We start from the raw sequence: 26043 nt of genomic DNA, 5'->3' as shown, positions 1-26043 counted from the left end.
TCCCCTAACGACGGTGGCCGCACAGGGAGGAAAAGCTCTGAACGCCAGTTCAGCCACTCCAGAGGGCTGGGGAGGCGGGCGCTGCGCGTGCGCAGAGGTGTGGTCGGGAAGGTGAGCTGAGGCTGGAATTGGGAGCGCAGCGCCTGTGAGGTGAGGAGAGGCCAGACCGGGCCAAACCAGGCCAGGCCAGGCCAGGCGGGCGTTCGTGGCAGTGGCTGCTGTTGCAGCTGTGGTGGCCATCGAGGACACTGGGACTTTGGGCTGGCGGAGACACCCACAATCCGGCCTCCAGTCATCCTAGGCCAGGGTCTCCCGCCACAGGCCTGGACTAGCACCCCAGTCTTTTACTTGGGGACCTTAAGCTCTTGTAAGAGCAGTTATTATCTGCACCCCGCCCTCCTTTTTTGTAGATGAGAAAACTGAATCCTAGAGAACCGTAGCAAATTGCCCAGGGTGACACAATGGTTAGCTACCAGAGTATCAGTCTTTTCATTTATGTCTTTTCCTTTATGGCAGACTACCTCCCCGAGACCCCTGACTTTTTTTCCTCCTGACTTTTTAAAAATACAGTATAGTTGGCTTCTGCTAAGGGAAGGGATTGTGTGGAAGTAAATCGAGGTATTGTAAGTTGATTTGGGAAGTTCTGTATCATTGTGGATTCTTGGGAAAATTAGCTGACTTCCCTGGTTCTGTGGTTGTGGTTGTTGTTTTGCTTTGTTTTTGTTTTTTGGGGTTTTTGTTTTGTTTTGTTTTTTTCATCTTTAAAATGTAACTGGATCAGAAGACTGGTACTTTAACTTCTTGTTCCTGAGCCCCTATTCAGAACTGTGGTGAAACTCCCTCCACCTGTCGCTCTTTACCAGTCCCACACAGTCTATTGGACCTCTACACCATCAAAGAATAGTTACAAATTCTTATTCCTTAGACTGGGCCTAAAAGATTTGAACAATCTCTGATAGAACTAATTCAGTCCCTATTATGTGACACAGATTTAGCCATCAGAAGGTTAAGCAGGTGGAGAAAGGTAAAAAATATGTGAAGAGATTCAATGATTCAAAAGAAGGAAATTGATTTGAGTGGTCAGAGCAAATGGCAATCTTTAAAACAGGAACAAAATAAGAAAAAAATATTAAAACCTAGCCATTTTAACATTGGAGTTAGGACATTGCATCAATTTTTTTCAAAAAATGGAAAACCAATCTGAACAATACTTTCTTAGGAAAAACATGATTGCCAAAATAATGCAACAGTGTACCGCAGACGAGATATGCCAAAAGTTTAAACAACTCAAGAGAATTTACCAGAACTCAGAAGGGAAGTATAACATAAAACCATGAGAAACAAGAATAGAAGACATGGAGAATGGATCCAGAAAACTAATAATAAATACAAGTTCCGGAAGGTCATAACGGAACTGACTGAGAAGGATCAGTTATCAAAGAAATAATAGAAGAAAATTTGCTAAGTTGATGAAAAAATTTGAATTTAAGACTTAAATTTAGCCCTCAGATTTAAAGCATTCATGAAATACCAAGGTAAAAATAAATGAACAATCATAGTTAGACCTGTATTACAATGAAAGCTTCTGAGTTTAAAAAATTCAAATGTGTTTGACATGTAACAGTCAAGATGTATAATTTTAAAAAAATTTTAAGCTAGTTGCAGAACAATATATAGAGTATGGTTTTATCGGGTTGCAGCAAAAAAATTTTTTTCGTATGTATATTTCTCTATAAATACATCCAAAAAAGGTATGGAACTATGTACATAACAAAACTTTTTAATTATAGTGGTTGTCTTTGTAGAAGAGAGTAGATTTAATGGGAGAGATTGAAACATCTTTATAGTTCTATAATGTTTTTAATTCTAATAGTAGGAATTTGGTCACATATGGGTAATCCAAAAAACAAAACACATTTGGATAATGGGAAAGGGAGGAATTCAATTTCTAAAACCAAAAATTTTACAGGTCACGTTTGCTGAGCACAAAGTAGTAAAACTAGAAGTAAATAACCACAAATTAAGCAAAATTCTAGCTACTTAGAATTTTCTTAAAACATAAATTTTAAATAATTTCTAGGTCAAAAAAATAAAGCTAAGAGTGTGGATTCTTTAAAAATTAAAATTAATGAAAACATTGCATAGCAAAATATATCATTAAAGCAGTACTCAGAGGAAAATTTATAGCCTGAGTGCTTTTATTACTAATTAAAATTGTTTTTTAATGTTTATTTATTTTTGAGAGAGACAGAATGCGAGCAGGGGAGGGGCAGAGAGAGAGAGAGAGAGAGAGAGAGAGAGAGGGAAACAGAATATGAATTAGGCTCCAGGCTCTGAGCTGTCAGCACAGAGCCCTACGAGGAGGGGCTGGAACTCCTGAGCTGCGAGATCACAACCTGTGCTGAAGTTGGACGTTTAACTGAGCTACCCAGGCGCCCCTTACTAATTTTAAAAGAATGCAATCCAGTAAATGCCCTACTGGGTATTTACCCCAAAAATACAAAAAGACTAATTCAAAAGGGATACATGCACCCCCCTGTGTTTATTGCAGCATTATTTACAATCACCAAACTATGGAAGCAGCCCAAGTGTCCATTGACAGATGGAGAAGAAAGATATGATATTGTGTGTGTGCGTGTGTGTGTGTGTATACACACACATATATATGTGTATGTATATGTGTGTAAATACATAATAGAATATTATTCAGCCATAAAGAATGAAATCTTGCCATTTGCAACAACATAGTTGGAGCTAGAGAGTATAAGGCTAAATGAAATAAGTCAGTCAGAGAAAGACAAATAACATTTCATTTATATGTGGAATTCAAGAAACTAATGAGCAAATGGAAAAAAAAAAGAGGCCAAGCAGACTCATAACTGTAGAGAACATACTGATGGTTACTAGAGGGGAGGTGGGTGGGAGAATGGGTGAAATAGGTGATGAAGAAAGATTAAGGAGTATACTTATACTGATGAGCACTGAGTAATGTATAGAATTGTTGAATCGCTATATTGTACACCTGAAACTAATATAATGCTATGTTAATTATACTGAAATTAAAATTAAAAACTTCATTTAAATAAAAAATTTTAAGAACTTAAAAAGATTTTTAAAGAACAATAATATGCTAAGCATAAACAAGACTAGAAAATGGAAGAAATAAAGATGAAATCAGAGATTAAAAGAAAAAGAATAGCACTTGATAAATAAATGGAAGAGCTCATTCTTCAGAAATAAAACAGACATTAAAAATAGACACATTTCCAGGTGCCTGTGTGGCTCAGTCGTTTAAGTGTCCTACTCTTGATTTTGGCTCAGGTCATGATCTCACAGTTCGTGAGTTCAAGTCCTGCATCGGGCTCCTCGCTCACAGTGCAAAGCCTGCTTGAGATTCTCTCTCTCCCTCTCTCTGTTCCGTCTCTGCTCCTTGTTCTCTCTTTCTCTCTCTCAAAATAAATAAATAAACTTAAAAAAAAATAGACACACTTCAGGAGCATCTGGCTGACTCAGTCGGTAGAACATGCAACTCTTGATCTCGGGATTGTTTCTTCACCAGTCTTGTATCAGTAAATTATGCCATCATCTAAGTCAAAACCCAGGAGTTACCCTTAATACCTACCCCTCCCCCACTCCCCACATTTAATCCAATATCAGGACATGTCTCTTTTATCTCTGCAGTGGACAGCTATGGAATTAATTACCCCAACATTCTCACCTTTTCTCTTGAAAAGTGCTCCCCCCCCCCCCATTCTCACTTGGAAGTACCTTTTCTTTTTGTCTTTCCTTTTTTTCTTATTTCATTTGCTATTTTTCCCTCAGGTGCAGAGATTTGAGGCAATCATGCTATACGTCCACCTTGTCATCAACAAGTCCTTTCTCATTTTATCTTTTTTCCCTTCAAACCAGTTACTTATGTTCCTTCCCTCCCTTCTTAGGTAGCCAGTCTGATGTGTTTGATACATGTCTTTGGATATACATGTGTCTTTGAATAGTATAGTTTCATGTGCCTGTCTTAAATGTGCATAATTGATACTGTGTCATAGAAATCATTGTTTCTTCTTCGTGTTTCTGTAAACACTTCTGACTGTTGCATAGTATTATCTTAAATGACTTCACATCCTTGACTGCTGGTCCTGGGCCAAGATGTGGCAATCAGAATCCTTACCCAGAATTTTTGAACTGAAACTAAGGAAAAAATCCCTTTCCAGTGTGGAAACCATAAAATGTAAAACACAGGAGCTGTCAGCAGCCAAATGTCCTGCCATGTGGAACCAGCTGGTCTGCAATGAAAAAGAATGAAGCCAACATGCAGAAAACAGCAGACGTGAGAAACAATGAGAAAGTCCTGGAAAAATCTCAAGTCCCTGGTTCCAGTTGTTCCTGAAGCTCCATATTCCTGCCCTTCCCATGTTTCAACTCTTCTTGGATTCCGTGAGCCAGTAAATGCTGTCACCTCCACCTTGTGCCTAAGCCAATTCATATTGGGATTCTGTGACTTGCAACCAAGAGTCCTAATTATAATCTCCAAAATGTATCTCTTTTGTGTGTGTGTGTGTGGTTTTTTTTAATTGTGGTAAAGTACACATTACATGAAATACACCATCGTAACCATTTCTAAGTGTACAGTTCAGTAGTGTTAAGTGCATTGACATTGTTGTGCAACCAATCTCCAGAACTCTTTTTATCTTGCAAAACTGAAACTATATCCATTTAACGACAACTTCCAATTCCCCCCAGCCTCTGGCGACCACCATTTTAGTTTCTGTGCATCTGACTACTCTAGGTACCTCATATAAATGTAATCATATATTTGTTTGTGACTGGCTTATTTCACTTAGCATAATATCCCAAAATTCATCCATGTAACATGTCAGAATTTCCTTCCTTTTTAAGGCTGAATGATATTCCATTGTATGTATATGCCACATGTTGTTTACTCATTCATCTGTTGATAGATACTTAGGTTGCTCCCACCTTTTGACTATTATGAATCCTACTGCTCCTAACATAAGTATACAAATACGTCTTTGAAACACTCTTTGAATTCTTTTGGGTATATACCCAGAAGAGGAATTGCTGGATCATATGATAATTCTGTTTAACTTTTTGAGTAACTACCATACTGTTTTTCATAGCAGCTGCACCATTTTATATTTCCACCAACAGCAACAGTACACTAAAGCTCCAGTGTCTCCATATCCTGCCCAATGCTTGTTAGTTTGTATTTTAATAGTAATCATCCTAATAGGTGTAAAGTGGTATCTCATTGTGATTTTCATCTGAATTTCCCTAGTGATTAGTGATGTTGAGCAACTTTTCATGTGCTTGTGGCCATTTCTATATCTTCTTTGGAGAAATGTCCATTCAAGTCCTTTTCCCATTTTAAAATCAGATTTGTCTTTCCAAAATACATCTTGAATGATTATTTTTTCTACCCTCACTTTCACCATCCAAGCACCTGTGGATTTTCATGTAGACAACAGTACTTCCTAAATGGACTGATTCCAATCTTCTTTCTTTCCTTTTCATTCACCACAATGGAGCCAGAGTGAATTTCTGAAAATACAAATTCTGACATGTCACTTACCTGCTCAGAATTATCCAAAGGCATTCTGTTGCTCTTCAGAAAAAAATCCACGAGCCACGGTCACTTATGATGTAGACCTTGCCACCTTCACTCTTTCTTTCTTATCACACTCCCCTTTGATCACTATTTTCAGATACATTGGCCTTCTTTTAGTTTCTGGAATATGCCAAGTTATTTTCCTCCTTGAAGCCTTCACACATATTCCCTCCACCTGAGACAATTTTCCCTCTACTCTGCCCATTCACTTTATGGGGGTCATAACTTAAATTTCACTTCCCCATACAGGACCTTCCTTAATCTCCTTCATCCTTGATCTACATAACTTCCCATTATAGTAGTATCCTATCATAACACACTTCCCTAATACCACCTATCAATATTTGTAAATATCTCTCCACTAGATTATAAGTTTTAAGAGCAATGACAAGTCTATTTTTCTAACACTGTATCCCCAGATCAAATATCTGACACAGAGAGGTGCTCAATATTTGATTGGATGAATAAATGAATACCAGATAGGAAAAATGCTTAGAAATATTAGTATGTTCAACGTTATACTAACCCATTTGAAATTTTAAATTAGATGATTTCCCCCCAAAAAATATAAATTACTGAAATTCAGGAGAAAGCAGCAAATCCAGATAAACCAATTAGCTGTGAAGTTACTGAAAAAGTTACCAGAGGTATGCTTACAAGGTAAAGACAAATCATCTTTATTTACAGATAGCATGGTCGTTTGGAGAATAAACAAGGTAATCGAAGTATCCTATTACATGATAAATATACAGAAATTATTACCTTTCATATATATCATCAGTAAGCAATCAAAAAAATATTTAAAAATACCTTATTTCAAAAGCAACAAAAATATTTTGTACTTAAGCATAAATTTAATCAGATCTACACAGGACATAAATAATGAAAATCTTACTTAGAAACCTAAAACAAAGGCTTTACTAAATTGAAGGACACCCATGCTCATGGATAGGAAGACTCAGTATTTTTATTTAAAAAAAAATTTTTTTTAATATTTATTTATTTTTGAAAGAGACAGAGCATGAGTGAGGGAGGGGCAGAAAGAAAGAGACATAGAATCTGAAGCACGCTCCAGGCTCCAAGCCAACAGCACTGAGCCCGACACAGGGCTAGAACCCATGAACCGTGAGATCATGACCTGAGCCAAAGTCAGACACTTAACCCACTGAGCCACCCAGGCACCCCAAGACTCAGTATTTTTAAATGCCAATTATGCCCCCACTTCATTTGCATATTCTTAAAAAATGTTTATTTTTGAGACAGCATGTGCGAGTGAGGGAGGGGCAGAGAGCGAGGGAGACAGAATCCCAAGCAGGCTCTACCCTGTCAGTGCAGAGCCTAACGCAGGGCTCCAACTCAAACTGTGAGATCATTACCCAAGCCCAAATCAAGAGTTGGTCGCTTAAGCGACTGAGCCATTCAGATACCCTTCATTTGTATACCTTAAACTGGATTTTCTGGCAACCTTGATAAAGGATTTTGAAAGTTTATGGAAGAGGGGCGCCTGGGTGGCTCAGTCGGTTAAGCATCCGACTTCGGCTCAGGTCATGATCTCGTGGTCCGTGAGTTCGAGCCCCGCGTTGGACTCTGTGCTGACAGCTCAGAGCCTGGAGCCTGTTTCAGATTCTGTGTCTCCCTCTCTCTGACCCTCCCCCGTTCATGCTCTGTCTCTCTCTGTCTCAAAAATAAAAAAAGAAAGTTTATGGAAGAAATGTGTGAGAAAAGCCATTTTTTTTTCTTTGAGAGGGAGAGAGCCCACATGTGCACAAGCAGGGGAGGGGCAGAGAGAGAGCACAAGCAAGCTTTGTGCTGTCTACTTAGAGCCCCCAACTGGGGGCTCTATCTCCATGACCTGAGCTGAAATCAAGAGTCAGAGGTTTGGGGTGCCTGGGTGGCTCAGTCAGTTAAGCATCTGACTTTGGCTCAGATCATGATCTCACAGTTCATGGGTTCAAGCCCCGAGTTGGACTCCCTGCTGTCAACGCAGAGCCTGCTTCAGATCTTCTGTTCTCTTCTCCCTCTGCCCCTCGTCACATGCTGTCTCCCCAAAATAAATAAATATTAAAAAAAAAAAGGTCAGAGGTTTAACCAGAAAAGCCAATACATTTTGGCATAATCATGGAAGAACGTATTAATACAGTGAACTGGAGAAAGAATTGGCAGTCTGATTAGTGGAACAAAATACAAAGTCCAGGAAAGCTCCCAAGTGTTAATAGAAATTTAATCTTTGATAAACATGGCATTTCAGAGGAAATTGGGTAAGTGGTGTGTTAGGGTCACAAGAGAATGTAGCCAATAAATATATACAGAAAAAGTGTTCAATCACTAACAAATATAAATTCAAACTACTAGACATATTTCATTAAATTGACAGACTAAGGGGCACCTTGGTGGCTCAGTCGATTAAGTGTCCAGCTCTTGATTTCAGCTGTCACGGTTTGTGGGTTTGAGCCATGTGCAGGGCTCTGTGCTGACAGCATGGTGCCTGCTTAGGATTCTCTCTCTCCCTTTCTCTCTGCCCCTCCCCTGCTTTCTCTCTCCCCCAAAAATAAATTTTAAAAATTGACAGATTAAAAATGACACAACTGGGTGAAGAAGGGCATTCCTTAGAAACTGCTGTTGGGAATGTAAACTGATACAATCTACAACTCCTCTGGAAGTCAGTTTGGCAATGGGTATCAAATGTCTTATAAGTGTGCATGCCTTCTGATGCAAAATACATTTGGCACACTCTACCCAAAACACAAATACAGACAAAAAGATCTTGCAACAGGTCTCTTTGTTACATTAATATAGACCCCCCCCCCCCCAAAAAAAAAACTTTAACTATGGTATTTATGTGAAAAGAAGTAGCCATCTAAAATGTTGTATATCTATTGATAAGCAAAGATTCACATATTATCTCAGAAAAAGCAAGCTAGGGGCATCTGGCTGGCTCAGAGTATAGGACTTTTGATTTCAAGATCATGAATTCAAGCCCCACGCTGGGTATAGAGGTTAAAAATAAAATCTTAAAAAAAAAAAAAAGAATAGAAAAAAGAGGGGCACCTGGGTGGCCCAGTTGGTTAAATATCTATCTGGACTCTTGGTTTCAGCTCAGGTCATCATCTTACGGTACGTGCCTGCATCAGGCTCTGCACTGACATCATGGAGCCTGCTTTGGCTTCTCTCTCCCCCTCTCTCTGCCCCTCCCCACTCACTCTCTCAAATAAATGAACATTAAAAAAAAAAAAAGTGAAAAAGAAAAGGCAAGTTATCAAATCTGTCAAAAAAGTTTTGTTTGTATAGGTGTGTGGGCCTGGAAAGATAAATCCCAGAAGTTAGATAGCAATTGTCTTTGAGGAGGAAACAGATCGAATTCTGTTTTTTACACTGAACATACACTGCTTTTGTTAATAAGGAAAAATAAAAAGAAACTACATGTTTAAATGCTACAATAAAAATAGTGAAAAATGGAAGCATAAGTTATTGAAAACAGTAACTAAAGAAACTTTAAAGAAATTGAGCCAACTGGAATAGGGGTAAACAAAATGTTATCTATGATTTTAGCTGTCATATAATGTATGTATATTGAAAAAACAGGAGTTGGAAAATGAACATAATTTATCAAAATGGTAAGATTGCAAGCAACTTTTATCCTTCTTAAATATTTTTTAAATAAAAATTTATAGCATTTTGAACACAGTTCATTCAAACTTCACAATTATGAAAATGTAGAGACCAAGGACAGTGCCAAGAAACGGATGGTGTGTATGAGGGGTGAGCTTTAAGCCTTCAAAAATCACCACCAATTATTTCCTATAAAGCTTCACCAGAAAACAACAAAAATAAATAAATAAAACCTTAACACATTTACTAAGAAAGTCGGCTTCAATGCCATTTGCAACTACGTGGCTGGAACTAGAAGGTATTATGCTAAGCGAAATTAGAGAAAGAGAAATATCGTATCACTTCACTCATATGAGGAACTTAAAATACAAAACCGGTGAACACAAAAATAATATAAAAACAGGGAGGGGGACAAAACATAAGACACTCTTAAATATAGAGAACAAACTGAGGGCTATGGGTGGAGGGAAGGGCTAAGTGGGTAAGAGGTATTAAGGAAGACACTTGTTGGGATGAGCACTGGGTATTATACATAGGGGATGAATCACTGGAATCTACTCCTGAAATCATTATCGCACTAACTTGGATGTAAATTAAAAAATAAACTAAAAATAATTAAAAATAAATAAAGTCAGATAATGTAGAAAAATATTTTTAAAAAATAAAAGAAAGTCAGTCAGCTTCAAGACAAGTTTTCTATAGAGATTCTGGAGCCCCAGTACTGGAAACAGTTCCATTAACATCACAGGCCCCAGGTATATTTTCCTGTGTTGTACATTTTCTTTTTTCCTCCCTCTTTTTGAGATTTTTTTAAGAGTAACTTAAGGCTCACAGCAAGACTGATGGGAAATTAGAGACTTCCTATATATCCCATGTCCCCCACAAAAGCAGAGCCCCTCCCCCCCATTACCAACATCCCCCACCAGAGTGGTGGTGTTACAATTGAACCTGTATTACCCATCATTACCACCCAAAGTCCATGGTTTACACTATGGTTCACTCTTGCTGTTACACATTCTATGGGTCTGTAAGCCATTTTCAAAATCTTCTCATTAAACACAGTCTCAGGCTTTAACTTCTTTTTGATTCCTGGATTTCAGAACCATGTGTGCTCAGTACTGCATCTCCTTTGCTGATGTTGAGAAAGCTCGTGTCAACATTCAAGATTTTATCCACCTCACACCAGTGCTAACAAGCTTCATTTTGAATCAAGTAACAGGGCGCAATCTTTTCTTCAAATGTGAACTCTTCCAGAAAACTGGATCTTTTAAGGTAACAATCCCTTTTGCTAGTATATCATTATCTTCTCAAACCCCTTTCGCATATACATTTATTTGATCCTCCTGACCACCCAGTAAAACAGGTAGAACTATTTTTATAGCTGAAGAAAAAGGGTTGTAAAAATTTTCCTTTGATCAAGTCCTGGTTACTTAGCATCAGTGTTGACAAGCCACTTGGACATTTACTTAATCTCAAATTTTCTTTATTTTTTTTTAATGTTTATTTTTGAGAGAGAAGAAAGAGCATGACCAGGGGAGGGGCAGAAAGAGAGAGAGACGCAGAATCCGAAGCAGGCTCCAGGCTCTAAACTGTCAGCACCAAGTCCCATGTGGGGCTTGAACCCACATATCTGGAGATCATGACCTGAGCCAAAGTCAGATGCTTAACCGACTGAGCTACCCAGGCTCCCCAATCTCAAATTTTCTTATAATTGGGGTAATCATATATTTTACTGTCCAAACTAGAGCATATTTGAGAAGGGGTAACTCGGGATTAAACCCAGACAACAGACATTAACCTGGATTATTGCAAGGCAAAATGGGCAAGTGTGATCACTGTGTATATAACCTAGTTTAGGCATTCGCTATATGTCAGCTTGTTATTCCTTGATACCTTATTGTGAATATAAAAGATCTAAACCCGGCTAAACCTTCACACAATAAGATCTTTTTCTATAAAATATGTCAGAGCCTTCCCTTTGCATAAAAGATAGACTTTTGGGGGCATCTGGCTGGCTCAGTCAGAAGAGCATGCAACTAACTCGATCTGGGGGTTGTGAGATTGAGCCCCATGGGTGTAGAGATTAAATTTTTAAAAACTTAAAAAAATTTTTTTAAAAAGTTAAACTTCTGTGTTGATTCGCTACTATAATTTCTGACAGTTGAGCTTCTTGAAGATCCTTTCAGGTAAAAATCTGAAAGCCGCATTTAGCCCTATGCCTGACAGGTATTAGTACCCATTAAGTGGTAGCTTTAGGACCTTTTTCCCCACCCATCAATGAGCACTTTTATGTTAAACAAAACACTATTCTCTTTTGCCCTTTGCTTCTGCTATGGTTTTATTTTTTATTTATTAGACATCAAACACTTATTTTCACTTACTAGGAAGATATATATACACATACACACATATATATAGTAGGTCTTGTGCTATTATCCACACTTACAAAGGAAGACAAGCTAGTCAACAAACAGGTTAATGACAAGTAATGTAAGACAGATACAAATAAAACGCCATGGATTGAAATGCCTAATTCTGCCTGGGAGATCAAGAAAGTTGAACCAAATGCTGTTTGATCCAAGTCTTACAGGTGAGCACTTTTAGCCAGATCAAGGAATGAAGGAAAAGAACTAGACTTAGGGGTACCAGCATGCTGAGAGGTACGGGGGTATGAGCTAACCTGGTAGGAGGGAAACTGGAAGCAATTTAAGATGGCTAGAACAGTGACAAAAGCAGGAAATATGTTTTAGAAAGACCACAACTTCCAAGGAATCTGTACTTCTTACAAAATAGCCAGTCAATGAAAAAAGGTAACATTTGTTTTTAAAAGGTCACTTTCAGGGGCACCTGGGTGGCTCAATCAGTTGCTCAACGACTCCTGATCTCAGCTCGTGTCATGATTCCAGGGTCGTGGGATCGAGACGCTCATCGGGCTCAGTGCTAGGTGTGGAGCCTGCCTGGAATTCTCTCTCCGCCCCCTCTCCCTTGCCCCTCTCACCTGTTCAAGCTCTCTGAAAATTAAAAACAAAAAAACAAAAAACTAATTTTAAAAAGGTCAATTTCATAATCTAGTGGAAATATTAGAGAATGAGCCTTGGAGGATCAGTTGAGGTTTGATACAATGCAAGTTGAGAAATGAAGCTTCACCAAGGTAGTGGCAAAGACACATGAGATATTTCTGAGGTAGAATCAGTGAGATTTCGTGATGGAATGGATGTGTGGTGTTAGGAAGAGAAAACTCATGAAAGCTCTTTGGTGTTTTGAAAAGAAACTTTTCCATCAAATCCATGGATTCACCATCCTTTTCCAGATTCGTGGTGCCCTTAATGCAATCAAAGGCTTGATTCCTGCCATCTCAGAAGAGAAGCCCAAAGCTGTAGTTACTCACAGCAGTGGAAACCATGGCCAGGCTCTTGCTTATGCTGCCAAATTGGAAGGTACTTGATTAACTTCTCAGGGTACTGGGTAGGATCATCAGATAAGAGTGGAAAAGTATTCTTACTCCCAGTGAGATTGGTGATAATTGTGGGAAGGATATTTCCAAGTTCCTATCTGATTATATAAGCAAACTGACAGAAGTTTCTATTCTAAATTCTGATTTGTACTAACTAAACATGGTTCTCTCTCCCAGGGATTCCTGCTTACATTGTGGTGCCCCAAACAGCTCCCAACTGTAAAAAATTGGCAATACAAGCCTATGGAGCCTCCATAGTATACAGTGAACACAGTGATGAGGTAAAGAAGAGGGCAGTGCTCAGTGTCACCTTGACTGTCAAATGAAACTTCTCATCCTAGCTTACTGGCTATTCTGTCTCCTAGGTTTCCTCTTCATCTCTCAATGTTAACATGCCCAACTTTTTCTCTATACTCACTCAGGTGACATCATTAATCTCCCGAGTTTAAAATATCACTTTTACTCTTAACTCCAGTCCTGATCTTTGCCCTTAACCCAGACTTGTATATCCAACAATTACCTGATATTCCCACTTGGAATGTCTTAATAGGCATCTCAAATGTACTCTAAAACCAAACTCCTGGGGAAGCTGGGTGGCTCGGTCAGTTAAGTGTCTGACTCTTGATTTCGGCTCAAGTGATCTTGCGGTTCATGAGTTTGACCCCTGCTCTGTGCTGACAGCGAGGAGCCTGCTTGGGATTCCTTGTCTCCCGTCTCCCTCTCTCTGTCCCTCCCGTTCACTCTCTCTCTCTCAAAAATAAACATTAAAAAAAAAAAAAAAATCCCTGAACTTCCTCCCCAAAACTGCTCCTCTTCCAGTCTTCTCTATCTCAATAAATGATAACTTGTATCCTTCTAGGTGTTCAAAGTAAATGAAGTCATCTTTGAGAACTCTCCCACACCCTACATCCAAATCTTAGTCCTACTTTCAAATCATTTCCATTATCCAACTACTTCTAACAGCCTCTACCATCAACACCCTGATTCAAACCAACATCAGTTCTCAACTAGATACAGTATCCTAATTGGTTTCTCTACTTCTTCCACCCTTGCCCCACTAGTCTGTTTTCTAGAGACCAAGCAGAACTATCCATTTAATAAGTTAGAACTTGTCTCTTGTCAGCTGAAAATCCTCCAGTGGTTTCTCTCACACACAGTAGTAACCAAAATTCACACAATTATCTAACACCTGGATGAAATGGCCCATTCCAATCATATCTGACATCATCTCCCACTATTACTGTCCCCCAAACACTCCACACCAACCAAACTAACTTATTAGCCTTTTCTCAGAAAGGCCAAGTACTTCTGCTTTGTAGTCTTTGCATTTGCTATTACTCTCTTCCTGGAATATTCTGGAGATTCACAAGACTTGTTCAAACCTATTAAAATGTCACATGACCAGAGGCCCTTCCTGAGCACCCTATCGAAAACAAACTTACTTTTCTCCATAGCATTTAGACATACCATATATTTACTTATATGCACCCCTACCCACCATATTGGAACATAAATCCACTGAGCACAATGATCATTTCGTTCACGGTTATATCCCCAGTGCCCAAAAATAGTCTGAAATAAGGATGGCCAATAAAATGTTAAATAACTGAATCTAACTTGTTGGGAACTCTATTCAGTATAAATGGAGTGAGCTACATTAATGTACTCTTTCAGTCCAGAGAAAATGTTACAAGAAGAATTTTGGAAGAAACAGAAGGCATCATGGTACATCCCAACCAGGAGCCTGCAGTGATAGCTGGGCAAGGGACGATTGCCATGGAAGTGCTAAACCAGGTGAGAGCTGTTAATTCTTGTTTAACCACTGGTAAAGCTGATATCTGGCTGTAGTCTATTTTACGTATATATAAAACTGGTTATTGATAGACCTATTTATACTTTACGTTCTTTTCACTAAAGATACCCTTGATAGATGCACTGGTGGTTCCTGTAGGAGGAGGAGGAATGGTTGCTGGAATAGCAATTACAGTTAAGGTAAGAAAACAGCTTCTGGGGGTGGCTCGGTGCTCAGTTGGTTCAACATCCAACTTCCGCTCAGGTCATGATCTCACAGTTCATGAGTTTGAACCCCACACTGGGCTCTATGCTGACAGTTTAGAGCCTGGAGTCTGCTTCAGATTCTGTGTCTCCCTCTCCCACTGCCCTCCCTGCTCACGCTCTGTCTCTGTCTCTCAAAAATAAATAAACCTTAAAAAAAAAAAAAAAAAAAAAAAGAAAAATAGCTTCAAAAAAAAAAAAAAAAAAAAAAAGAAAGAAAATAGCTTCTGGAGGACTCCCCACTTCAGGCATAGCAAATTTTATTTTACATCATACTACACTATGGATACTTGGTTCAACATTCCTCCCAATTGCTATTCCTTCCCATCATCCCTTGGCACTTGAAATGGAAGGCTCTTCTCTGCCTCACTACCTTGTTCTTAATCCATAACAACTGGACAGCACAAAAGCAGTTACAATGAGTGACACCCTCACAGTCCTTTTCCTGAATTCCACCTCAACAACCCACTATCCAGGGGCTACTCTTTCCCCAAGTTATCAATGGAACCAGATATGATCTAAGCAACTTAAGGCCAGTATTGGGGATACAATTTAAAATGCTTAAAGGTCTATTTTCATTACATCAATCAAAGGAAAGGCTCTTACTTAACAGAAATGTGTTACCTATGTTGCCTATTTTACTGCACGCATGCAAAGCAAAATGCTGTGGCTAGTTGTAAAATATCTAATATTCCTCTTCCCAGGCTCTGAGACCTAGCGTGAAGGTATATGCTGCTGAACCCTTGAATGCAGATGACTGCTACCAGTCCAAGCTGAAAGGGGAACTGACCCCCAATCCCTATCCTCCAGAAACCATAGCAGATGGTGTCAAATCCAGCATTGGCTTAAACACCTGGCCTATTATAAGAGACCTCGTGGATGATGTCTTCACGGTCACAGAGGATGAAATTAAGGTGAGGCTCCAATAGAAAAGGAAAATACAAAACAATGGATCAATTTCTTAGGCAAAAGAATCTTCTCCTGTTTTAAGCAGAAACTGACTCCCTGGGGACTTGACTAGATGACTTCATGACATGTGGGAGGGTGCCCCAGATGTATTAGACAATCCTCTCAACAGAAGCAGAGTAAGGATGGGAAAAAAGCCCTGCCCTTCCCTGGCAAGCATATACATATGGCCAAGAAGAAAATTCAGACTGGGCATATAACCCCATCTGGCCTTTAACTGTAAAGGCCAACCAACGAGGCTCTTTCTCCTTCTCCCATTTCACTAATTCTTACTCCTTTTCATACCAACAGTATGCAACCCAGCTGGTGTGGGAGAGGATGAAACTGCTTATTGAACCTACAGCTGGTGTTGGAGTGGCCGCTGTGCTGTCTCAGCATTTTCAAACAGTTTCCCCAGAAGTGAAGAACATTTGTATTGTACTCAGTGGCGGAAATGTAGACTTAACCTCCCTAACTTGGGTGAAGCAGGCTGAAAGGCCAGCTCCTTATCAATCTGTTTCTGTTTAGTTTATGCAAAAGAGATGGGATTCAGTGTCTTGAGATACTTGGAAATTTTGTTTCCTGGTTACTTTAACTTCCTATCTTCCCCTCTTAAACAGCTTTCAAAATCCTACTGGAAAGTGGATGTTTCAGTAATAGTTTTGTTTTGTTTACTAAGTAAGTAGCAACAGAAAAACATCCATAGTTTACTGAGACACCTTATCAGGGCCAAGAAAAGCCTTTTGCAAAAACTGGCAGCAGACCTCTAGGCTAAAGTAGAAAACAAACTTTGTCCAATTACAACCTGTAGGATCCCATCCCTAGAGTGCTAACTAGCAGCAATGAGACAGAATCCCAGTGAATCCATTACTCCATATCCACCTCAGGCACTGTTGAAGAGATCTCACTTTTCATCCACGGTACTGGTTCTGGTACATATGGATCATAAGTCCATTTGGGGAAAACTCGTTTATAGAGGTTCATCAGTACTGTGTCCTGAGATTTTAGCTTCCCATCAAAACTGCACTTCATGTGGCCATGAGTACCTAGAAAGAAAACAGAGCAAGTTGGTCAAATTAAAATAGAAAATGTTAAACAGTAGTCTTCTAACCCAACAGTCATTTAGTAGCACTGGAGAAACCTAGACAAGGTACCAAATCCCACATTCTCTTACCTAAAGGCTCCTTGATGTGTCCCCTGCGGCCCCACTTTGTTCTCAGTTCCACTGGTTTAAACCACAACACATCCTCTTAGAAAGAAACAAAGAGAAGACCAAGATGAAACATGTACCCACAAAGGGTAAACTCAACCCTCACCCCACAAAGGCAATCTGATCCCATCCTTCACACCCACCTCTGCTGAAGAACATGTAGCGCACTACTGCCATCTTAGTAAAAATTTTGAAAGGATGACCACTCAAAACAACTCTCTTGATGACCATTCTGTCTGGATCCACTGACAACAGATGGCCTGTGGCAATGAGGCTGTGCATTCCTAAGGAGCAAAAGCAGAGCAACAGGAGTCTACAAGCCAAAGCCTTCACTGATTGCCCCCGTCCACTTAAAGACCCAAACAAGATCTTTTCAGAGAAACCTTAAAGTAAGGATATATTATGCTGCCCTCCTGGGTCCATGCAAAGATCATTAAATGATATTCCCTCTACGCCTGTTGTGAGAACCTGTCCTAAATAAGCAGTCTGAGCAGCACCTATCAATTGGCTACGGTTTATAAGCAAGATAAAGTTCCGTTTGTCATCCTTGTCTCAGACCCAGTCTGAGGCTGAGATTGGGGTATTTTGAAAACTATTATTACGTTCTTCATACCATATGACTCTCAAATCTAAATACAGGAAATAGTTTTAAACCTATTAAGGACCTACAGGTCTGTTCACCTCTGTGAACTTAACTTACCATTGCTATTCTGTTTAAAAAGCAGTACAGATGCAGGAGGAAACGTGATTGGGCCATATACTGTCGCTACCAAGGCCACATCAGCAGTCAGGAATCTCTGAAATTTATGTTTATCCGCTGCCATAATAAGGGTTAAAAAATAAAAAGTAAAAACATTTTGAGAAGCCATAAGTAATCCAGAAGCCTGTGAAAAGCTGTATCATTGCAACTCAAATCTAAGGCAACTTATGTTTCTTTGCCCCACTAGTTCTCAAAATATTTTCCTACCTCAATACAACTGTAAGATACAACTCAGTCCTTCACAGTGATTTTTCAACAGGAAGGCAGAATCTTGGAGCTTGGACTATATTTGGGGTTTGAAAAAGTTCTCCAGGTGATTCTGACACTCATTATCCCTACCTTGTTTGGGAAGCAATGCTTTACAGAAAATACCTCCACTAAATCAAAAGCCTGTAGTCATGAGCAAGAATTGGCAAATATTTTCTATAAAGGGCAACATAGTATTTTAGGCCTATGGCCATACAGTCTTTCTGTTCCAACTACTACTCAGCTATGCCACTATAGCAAAAAAACAGCCACAGACAACACATGAGAAAAAAAGGGAAAAAAGAAGGAAAAAAACCCCCAACAACCCACAATTGTGTTCCAACAAAATTTTATTTAACAAAAACAAGCAGTGGGGCAGATCTGGCCTAAGGGCCATACTTAGCTGATCTCTGATCTTGAGGACTACCTGAGCTTCTGCTTTTATCTTCAATGAAACTCTCCCTCCTGCTTAATACTGAATTTACAGAGAAATAAAATATTTTAAGGGAAAGAGAAGATAATTCCTCATTTAGATAGCATAGCTAATTAACATATGGCTAGTAAGAACAGAAATTATCCAGAGTACCCATTAATACTGCCTTCATCATCTTCCTCCAGCCACTGCTGAAAGCTGAGTGTGTGTGGTAATGTTCAGAAGCCTCCAAATATCTTCCCACTCCTAATGTATAGGAGTCCAATCATTTTTGCCATAAAAGTGTCCCTGGTCACCACTCTTCAACATCTTATCCCAACATTTCAGAAGCCACATACTTGTTTTACCCAACTGTGGACCACCCCTATCCTCCACCCACACTGCCACCGGCCATCGGATGCCAAGGGTTCTACACTTTGTGACACCATTTTATAGAGCCACCAACTCCCATTCAAAACCACTTTGGAACAAATACTCATGGCAGAGAAGCCTCAGCACCACACAGAGGTTGCATCACTGGGATGCTTCAGACAGGTTCAGACATTGTGAATAAAAACATCATTGGCTCCTAGACCAGAGTAGTGAAAATACCCTTAACCCAGAAACCCAGAGTTTGAAATTGTGTATTCTACACACCCGCACTAAAAATCAATAGTCCCCCAAAAGACATTAAGATGGACAAGAACCCAGAAGCTTCCCCACTGCTTTACCTGCAGTGTGCTGAGAGAACAAAGGTGAGGCTCGGAAGCGCCTGAACCCACAGTGGAAGATCAGCTCCTCCTTAGCTTTCACAGGCTCAGTGTTGCCAGGGTGCCGGCTCACCACCATATTCAGTACTGACATCTGGGAACCACATAAGAAAAACAGACCTTCCTATCTAGAATAGAGCAGCCTAAACTGAAAGAAGACAAACTAAACTAGCAGATCCAAATTCGCTCTAATACTCATTTACAGTAAGTAAGATTTACTTTTTACCTTTACCAACAACTGGCATTCAAGTTACATATAGGCTGGTTTTTGGGGCTTTCATGTAGCCTTCTGTGTTAGCTAACCTTCCCGTGTCTAACAATGCAGAAGCTCAACATCTGCCACAAAGGCAGTGCCTTCAAGTCACTCAACTCACCACACACCTCAAAACTACTCATTCAAGACGGTTACCTCCCAAACTCTTCCACTGACCAAAGGCCAGAGCTCTCGCATACACGCAATACATACGAGTACTGGCCATCAAGAAAGAGACCTACGCGTGGCCCAACCACTCCTTCCCGCACCCCCCCCCCGCCCCCTCACTTAAGGCTGCCAACCCTTGGTTAAAATCTAATCTGACAGAGAAGTCTCAGAACACAGAGTGCATCACTGAGATGCTTCAGACAGGTTCAGACATGTTGTGTAACACCATCATTGACTTCACCATCACATTCTCTGATTCTTCATCCTAAGGCAGATTGTTTACATCCCAATGAGTAAAATGTTGGTCACAAAAAATTTCAGACTATCATACAAAACTGGTTGGAAAGTTTCTTAAGTCCCCATTTCCCACAAAATACTAACTCACCTTCTGTTCATGAGGTAGTAAAGAAAATACAATCAAGGGTGCCCCTCGCTTAAAGTATTCAACCACTGAGACAGGGACTTCAGAGACATGAAGTGTGACATACCAGCCAACCTGCCAAAAAGAAAGTAGAAAATAATTATTTACCCTTAAGGTCTCGACAATGATGAAGCATTTCTCCAAATATGTTAGAAGTCTCTTAAACTACCCTAAAGCCCACCCTCACCCTTTAAAACTGCCTTTCACAGATGCCTCAACTACCCAGATTAAACTTTTCAGTTAACATCTGATACTTCTTTGTTCTCAATATCACTCTCACCAGTGACTCAGTGGCTCCTCTAATTCAGCTACGGGCAGCACAAAACTAAATAAGGTACTCATGCCAAGAGAAGGAATAAAGGAGAGGGCACCTTGGCAAACGGCAAATTACAGGGATGGACAAAGTAAGGCAGATACCTCAGCTCCTTCGACCTCTTTTTCTTCAATTTCTTTAAAAATGCGTTTCCTAGTATTAGTAAAATTCTGAAACTGAAAGATCCGAGCATAATCTTGAGGAAGGTTTTCCTTAGGATCCCATGGAGATGTCCGGAAGCTCTTGAGGCCTCTGTATTTCTGAAATCTAGATAAAGAAGATTTTAAAAAATAGTCAAATTTATATGGTGCTACTTTTTCACTCAAGTCACTTCTAAAATGGCTAAGACTCTAACTTAAAAAAATTCTCCCACTATCTCTCAAAATAATCTAACAGCCTAAAACCACACTCCAAAACAACTCATAACAAGTATTTCAGAACCAAACCCCAGCCCCTCACTGACAAAGGACAAAGTACTTAGAGTGGCTCCTTCAGGGAGTGGCTCTTTAACCTGGCAAACAAGGTCCCTGACAAAAATATTACATCCCTAATATCCAATGTAAACCCTCTGGCTTTAATCAGACTCATCTCCAGGGAAGACATCATCTACGTCTTCACGCTTTTATTCTTGCCCAAACTCCCTCAAATCTCCAAAATGTTTTATACTTTCAGTATTAGCTCCTATAGGAAGCACTTGCCGATTAACCTTAGTATTTCCCCTTCGTTAAAGTACTGTGACATTGTTAGTCTGCACCACACAGTCTGGAACTTGATTACATATTATTGTTTCTGTATGTATGTCTTACCTTCCCATATAGAATGTTAGCCCTTCAGAAACGGGGACAATGTGTTGTGTTTTTTTTTTTTATCACACTGACACACTTCTGAGCCACATGAATTTTAAATAAAAACACTGATTTTAGACTTGTTGACTAACCGAATTCTTGCAGCCACGTCACGGGGGGTATCTACTTCATCTGGAAACATCTCTTGCAGTCTTTCTTGTTTATATTTCTCCAACATTTTTTCTTCAGCCTCTTCATCCACATTCTCATCATACAGATCATCATGCACAGACTCTCCTATAGTCATAGTTTCACATTCTTCCTCCTCTTCCTTTTCACTGCTCTCATTCTATAGAATAAAGATTACAGTTTCACACCCGTCTGTACCCTAAAGACCATTAAACTATAAGTAAATTAGTTTTACTAGACACCTAGTCAAAATCAGTATCAATTCTAATAGAGATTAAGTTATAAAAGAAAGTCTCACTTCTGGCAGCTCTAAGTCATTCCTAGGAAACTGATCACACACAACCCTCAAGGTCAGGATTGCACTTTGCCTTGCATTTGGGGCTGTACGCAGAAGTGGCCTAAGGATTCATCTCTTTACCTGAGATTCCTCTTCAATAAAATCCTCATGTTCTGTATCATCATATTCATCTTCCCCACCACTTTCACCATCCTCATCCAAAATCCATTCAGCTTGGTAACTGGATGTCCCTTTGGGAACCTTCTTTACCACCTTGGAACTTTCCTTCAAGCAGTCTGTAGAAGCCCAAATGAGTTAAGTTAAATTATATACCTCTGGGAACCTGGGTGGCTCAGTCAGGTGAGCATCTGACTCTTGATTTTGGCTCAGGTCATGATCCCACGGTTGTGAGATTGAGCCCTGCGTCGGGTTCAGCACTGAACACAGAGACTGCATAAGTTTCTCTCTCTTGCCCTTTTCCCCTCCACCCCTCTTGCGCACTCTCTTAAAAAAGTATACACATACATATGCTTATTTATACACACACACACGTGTATATACATACGTACACATACACACCTTTCCCCTATTACTCCCGTATTCTCACCTAGGCAAGATGATACCAGACATTGCTACCAACACCAGAAACTCTAGCAGACGCTATGAGTAGAACAGACTACTTCCAAATTTAATTCAGCTGCCTCAGAAGTAGCAACACTTACACAGCCCAATAAGCTTTGCAACAAATCAAAGTTGTTTATCTGTTTATGAGAAAACAACAACAACACAAATAATTTTGAAAAATGGAGCAAAGCTATGTCCAATGTTTGCTTGGTGCAAACATACAGCCTTTAGAGATAGAGGGGAAAACTAACCTCCAAATACATCTCATCGCACCCTACCCTGTGAGCAGCTAGAGAAAATGCACAATTCTAGGCCATATGAAATACAAACAAGTTTGCCAATACCAACCATTTGCCTCATTCAGTTCCTCCTCTGTGGGCCAGGTTTGCTCCCTCTCCATTGGATCTGGGATAACCTCTGTTTGCAAAGATTCTTGTCTTTCAGGATCTGCCTTCATTAGGACCTTAAGGTCTTCCTCCATATCAACCACAGTATCCACAGCACAAATCTGAAAACCAGAATAGTTGACACCAAACGTTACCCAAAATCTACTAAATCTAACATGGTAACCAGAAAGATTCAGAAATAAAACAGTCCTCAAAATAAATAAATAAAATAAAAGAATGAAACAGTGAGCCCAACTGGTCAAATCTTTCAACCATTTCAATTTCCTAGCATTTTAAGTCCATACCTCTACTTGCTTTTGAGGCCTTTCATAATCTGCTCTCACTCCTACGCATTTATTACCTACCTTACTCCCATCAAGCTGATTTCTTCAAAGAAACCATCTGATCTATCCCTGGGACTAAATTCATGTTGTCTCTATCTTCTTCGACAGTTTCATCTCTCTTCATCCCATAAGTCATATTCATCCATCTCAACACCTGGCTCAAGTCTGAGCTCTTCTGTGAAGCCTGCTAGTCTACTTTCTCAACTTACACAGCAGGTCTCTATCCCTCAACCACACTTTTTCAATCTTTGATGTTTGCCATTTTTTCTGACGTAATTAGGCTGTCCAAGGAAAGAGACTGCATCTTGTGTCTTTTATACACTCAAAGACAATTGCTATGTGAGGTACCTATAAAGTGCTGAATACAGGATATCAACATATTCAGTTGACTACTGTCTTACTTCAAACTAGCAGTCACCTCCAGAGGCTAGTATAGTTGTCTAAGAGTGCAGACTACCTCCTCTGATGTTATTCACATCCTACACCAGTTTACACATAAATCTACAAGTCGTTTAAAAAACACTTAATGTTTACTTATTTTGAGAGAGAGAGAATGAGTGGGGAAGGGGCAAAGATAGAGGGAGAGAGAGAAAATCCCAAGCTAGCTCTGTGCCATCAGTGTTGAGCCTGACACAGGGCTCGAGCTCACAAATCGTGAGATCGTGAGCTGAGCCGAAATCAAGAGTCAGATGCTTAAGTGACTGAGCCACCCACGCACCCCTACAATACAGTTTTTAAGAACATCACTCTTACCTCCATTGCAGCTCCAGAGTCCTGTGATTTGACCACTCTAGGATTTAAAAGGAAAGGGTCTATAGGAGCATCTATCTGTTTCATCTGGAAATCACCCTGTCCAATGATATGCAGCAAGCTATTTACATTCAGAGTCTGTCCACGAATATAGCCTGAGATTTTCAAGGTGCCCACCAAGTTATTTTCTTCACTAGGCACAAAGTCAGCAGCATGAGCAAACATGTAGGCCCGTCGATCTCGAAAGGCAAGATGTCGTTGCTTTTGGTTAGCCAACTGCCTGAGCAGCATCTGTGCCTCCTGTTGTGTGTCTAACAGGAGAAGTTTGTCATCAGGAAAGCGCTTCTCCACTGCTTTATTTAGCTTCTTTCTGGCATCTATTTGTTTCCTTGGTGGGATGTCAGAAATCCCCTGGACAGCTAGTGCTGTGAGCAAGAGAGAAAGGGCTTTGTTACTTACTTTACCACGTGTAAATCCCCACCGTAGTTCACAAACAAGCTAACAGTTCAGTTGTGAGACCAGAGATCACTGAGAAACTGAACACTCAACTACCCTAAAAAATTTTCATAGTGAAACCAAAGTTCATACTCTTCTTCCTCTGGGCAAAGAGTAGTCCAGAAATAAAAAGCAGCTTGATAGATAATTTCTAAATGATGGACCAACTTAAGCCATAGATGTATAACTCGCCACCAGCCAAATACAACCCACCAGTTGTACTCCTGTATCAAGTGTCAGACAGAGTGCCTGAAAAATTATAGATGCATAATAAATGCTAATTCACTCCCCCCCCCCCCCCTTACCTCTAATACTCCTAACTCACTTACTATAGGTAGGAAGGCCCTGGGCAAAAAGGCAGGAAAGGCAGTAATCCCCAGTGCTGTCCCAGCCTTCTAGTGGATCAAGGAGAAAAAGGATGGTATCTGCCACTTTAGCCATGTCTAACACAGCGTGCAGATCCCCTGGAGATAGAAGACAAAGTTAGTGGGAAGAGGTGTTTGGCACCAGCACATCATACTAAAAGAATATTACTACTACTCAAAATACAACAATAGAAAACACTGTTGTATGCTCCAACCTGGCCTTGCAGATGTGAAATACCACCGATGTTTCAAGCGGGGGCATAACAGCACAAAGCTATGGGTGCTTCCCCACTCATTCAAGTGTACTGTTCCAGTGTCCTTATCCTGAAGCAGCCTAAAGGCCTCTGGCAAGGAAATCCTGTCATGCAGAGGCACTACCAGCACCTGATGAGGAGGACCATCCTTGCTGCCCAGCTGTCTTTTCTCTGCCAGAACCTGAGAATGGAAAGATCAATGTTTCAGTACTTCATTTCAGTATTGCATTTCCCACAGTATGGACGCCCCTTCCTCACCCCCACTCCCCACTCTCAGTCCACCGCATCTTTCTTGTAAAAGGCACGTAGGCTGGGAGAGTGGGCAGAAGCTTGCACCAAAACAAAGAATGTCCTAGCATGAATCTAGATCTGCATGCCTGACATGTGCTCGAGAATTATTTTTCCATCCCCGGCCCCTTCCTAGGGTCACATTTTTCAGTTCGAGGCATTACCGCCTAGAACAGCTGTGAAACCACACCACTCCCCAATCCCTGCTCCTCTCACCGCCTCCTTCTTCTGCTTTCGGAGCTGGCTGGCGCGATGCCTCTGGTCTACTCTGCTGAGCTCTTTTCTCACTTTCCTGCTTAGGACCTTCAGTGCTAGACGGCCTAGAAGATTAAAAAGGGCTCTTATGCAAGGTACCAGAGAGTCCAGAAAGGGGACCCTCTCCGCCCATCTTAGAGCCTTTGCGCGCGGTCCAGGCCGGAGGTAGGAACTGCACACAAAGAAAAGCATCTAACATCTAAAGTAACCCTCCTTCCTCCAACCCTATCTTCTCACCCTTGCCGTCCCGCTGCGCGGATCCCCGACCCCGATGCCGCCCGCCTTTATGAGCTTTATTCTGTTGCTTAAGAGGGCCAGAGCGGTGGGCCGCCATGCTGCCGCTCACGTGTACCTAGTCAGCACTACTTCCGGGCCGGACGGAGCGCTTCCGGCCCCCTCCTTGCCCCTCCCTTCCCGTGGCGGGGCGGGGCTCACCGCGTCCTCTCGCGAGAGTCCTTCCAACCAGGCTCAGAAATGACTCCGGCGTCTCAGCAAAACCGCGGAGTAAACTTTTCTCACGCGGCGGTCTACGGCTGGGGGGTTTAAAAAGCTGGATGTAGACTCGAGGTTTAGCCTCTCAGTCCCAGAGGGCTTTTTTTGCTACCTGTATTTTCATTTTTTGCGCTATCTAGTTGCATCACCTTAGGCAGCTGTTGAAGTTTTTCCATTCGTGTGGAAGAGGGCTAAGCCCTTCCTGTCACCTAGATTTGTGCACATCGCTCCTCAGTTTGCAGCAGCAGGTGTTACCACTTTGAGCAATCCTTTCTTCCTCTTATGGGCTGCTGAGGT

At 40.6% G+C, this 26043-nt stretch overlaps 2 protein-coding genes and 2 non-coding genes across 6 annotated transcripts; 1 reads left to right on the top strand and 3 right to left on the bottom strand.

Annotated features, from left to right (window-relative positions):
• Window positions 1-31: 31 nt before the first annotated feature.
• Window positions 32-16250, top strand: SRR (serine racemase). Of its 2 annotated transcripts, XM_060646957.2 has the most exons (8): window positions 32-150; window positions 10336-10507; window positions 12546-12672; window positions 12867-12970; window positions 14364-14483; window positions 14607-14681; window positions 15449-15658; window positions 16002-16250. In XM_060646957.2, exons 2-8 carry the CDS (start codon window positions 10340-10342, stop codon window positions 16215-16217), a joined length of 1020 nt encoding a protein of 339 aa, XP_060502940.1. In that variant the 5' UTR covers window positions 32-150; window positions 10336-10339; the 3' UTR covers window positions 16218-16250. The 2 variants fall into 2 exon arrangements, with proteins under 2 accessions (XP_060502940.1, XP_060502941.1); XM_060646958.1 differs by lacking the exons at window positions 12546-12672; window positions 12867-12970 and having other exon boundaries at window positions 33-150.
• Window positions 14988-25626, bottom strand: TSR1 (TSR1 ribosome maturation factor). Of its 2 annotated transcripts, XM_060646945.2 has the most exons (15): window positions 25492-25626; window positions 25216-25319; window positions 24673-24892; window positions 24422-24556; window positions 23601-24022; window positions 22466-22625; window positions 21635-21789; window positions 21180-21376; window positions 20347-20509; window positions 19894-20004; window positions 19049-19181; window positions 17600-17716; window positions 17043-17183; window positions 16864-16938; window positions 14988-16735 (listed from the first exon to the last, which is right to left on the bottom strand). In XM_060646945.2, the coding sequence occupies exons 1-15, from the start codon at window positions 25586-25588 to the stop codon at window positions 16557-16559; spliced, it is 2409 nt and encodes an 802-aa protein (XP_060502928.1). In that variant the 5' UTR covers window positions 25589-25626; the 3' UTR covers window positions 14988-16556. The 2 variants fall into 2 exon arrangements, with proteins under 2 accessions (XP_060502928.1, XP_060502929.1); XM_060646946.3 differs by lacking the exons at window positions 14988-16735; window positions 16864-16938; window positions 17043-17183; window positions 17600-17716 and adding an exon at window positions 17753-18380.
• Window positions 18817-18911, bottom strand: LOC132688682 (small nucleolar RNA SNORD91 family). Its single transcript, XR_009614660.1, has one exon. It is a non-coding gene; the product is annotated as a small nucleolar RNA SNORD91 family (small nucleolar RNA).
• Window positions 19662-19751, bottom strand: LOC132688683 (small nucleolar RNA SNORD91 family). Its single transcript, XR_009614661.1, has one exon. It is a non-coding gene; the product is annotated as a small nucleolar RNA SNORD91 family (small nucleolar RNA).
• Window positions 25627-26043: the final 417 nt, after the last annotated feature.

Source organism: Panthera onca, chromosome E1 (assembly GCF_046562875.1).
Source record: "Panthera onca isolate mPanOnc1 chromosome E1, mPanOnc1 haplotype 2, whole genome shotgun sequence".
Taxonomy (NCBI): Eukaryota; Metazoa; Chordata; class Mammalia; order Carnivora; family Felidae; genus Panthera; species Panthera onca.
The sequence above is the reverse complement of the archived record's forward strand: the minus strand, read 5'-3'. Positions and strand labels throughout refer to the sequence as shown.

Excerpts from the sequence above, each read along its gene's own strand:
- SRR (XM_060646957.2), top strand. The coding sequence starts at position 10,340 with ATGTGTGCTCAGTACTGCATCTCCTTTGCTGATGTTGAGAAAGCTCGT. Across the intron at positions 10,508-12,545 it reads AGAAAACTGGATCTTTTAAG|ATTCGTGGTGCCCTTAATGC; the intron begins GTAACAATCCCT and ends ATCCTTTTCCAG. Across the intron at positions 15,659-16,001 it reads TCACAGAGGATGAAATTAAG|TATGCAACCCAGCTGGTGTG; the intron begins GTGAGGCTCCAA and ends TCATACCAACAG.
- TSR1 (XM_060646945.2), bottom strand. The coding sequence starts at position 25,588 with ATGGCGGCCCACCGCTCTGGCCCTCTTAAGCAACAGAATAAAGCTCAT. Across the intron at positions 20,510-21,179 it reads GACGTGGCTGCAAGAATTCG|ATTTCAGAAATACAGAGGCC; the intron begins GTTAGTCAACAA and ends TTCTTTATCTAG. Across the intron at positions 16,736-16,863 it reads ACACATCAAGGAGCCTTTAG|GTACTCATGGCCACATGAAG; the intron begins GTAAGAGAATGT and ends TTTTCTTTCTAG.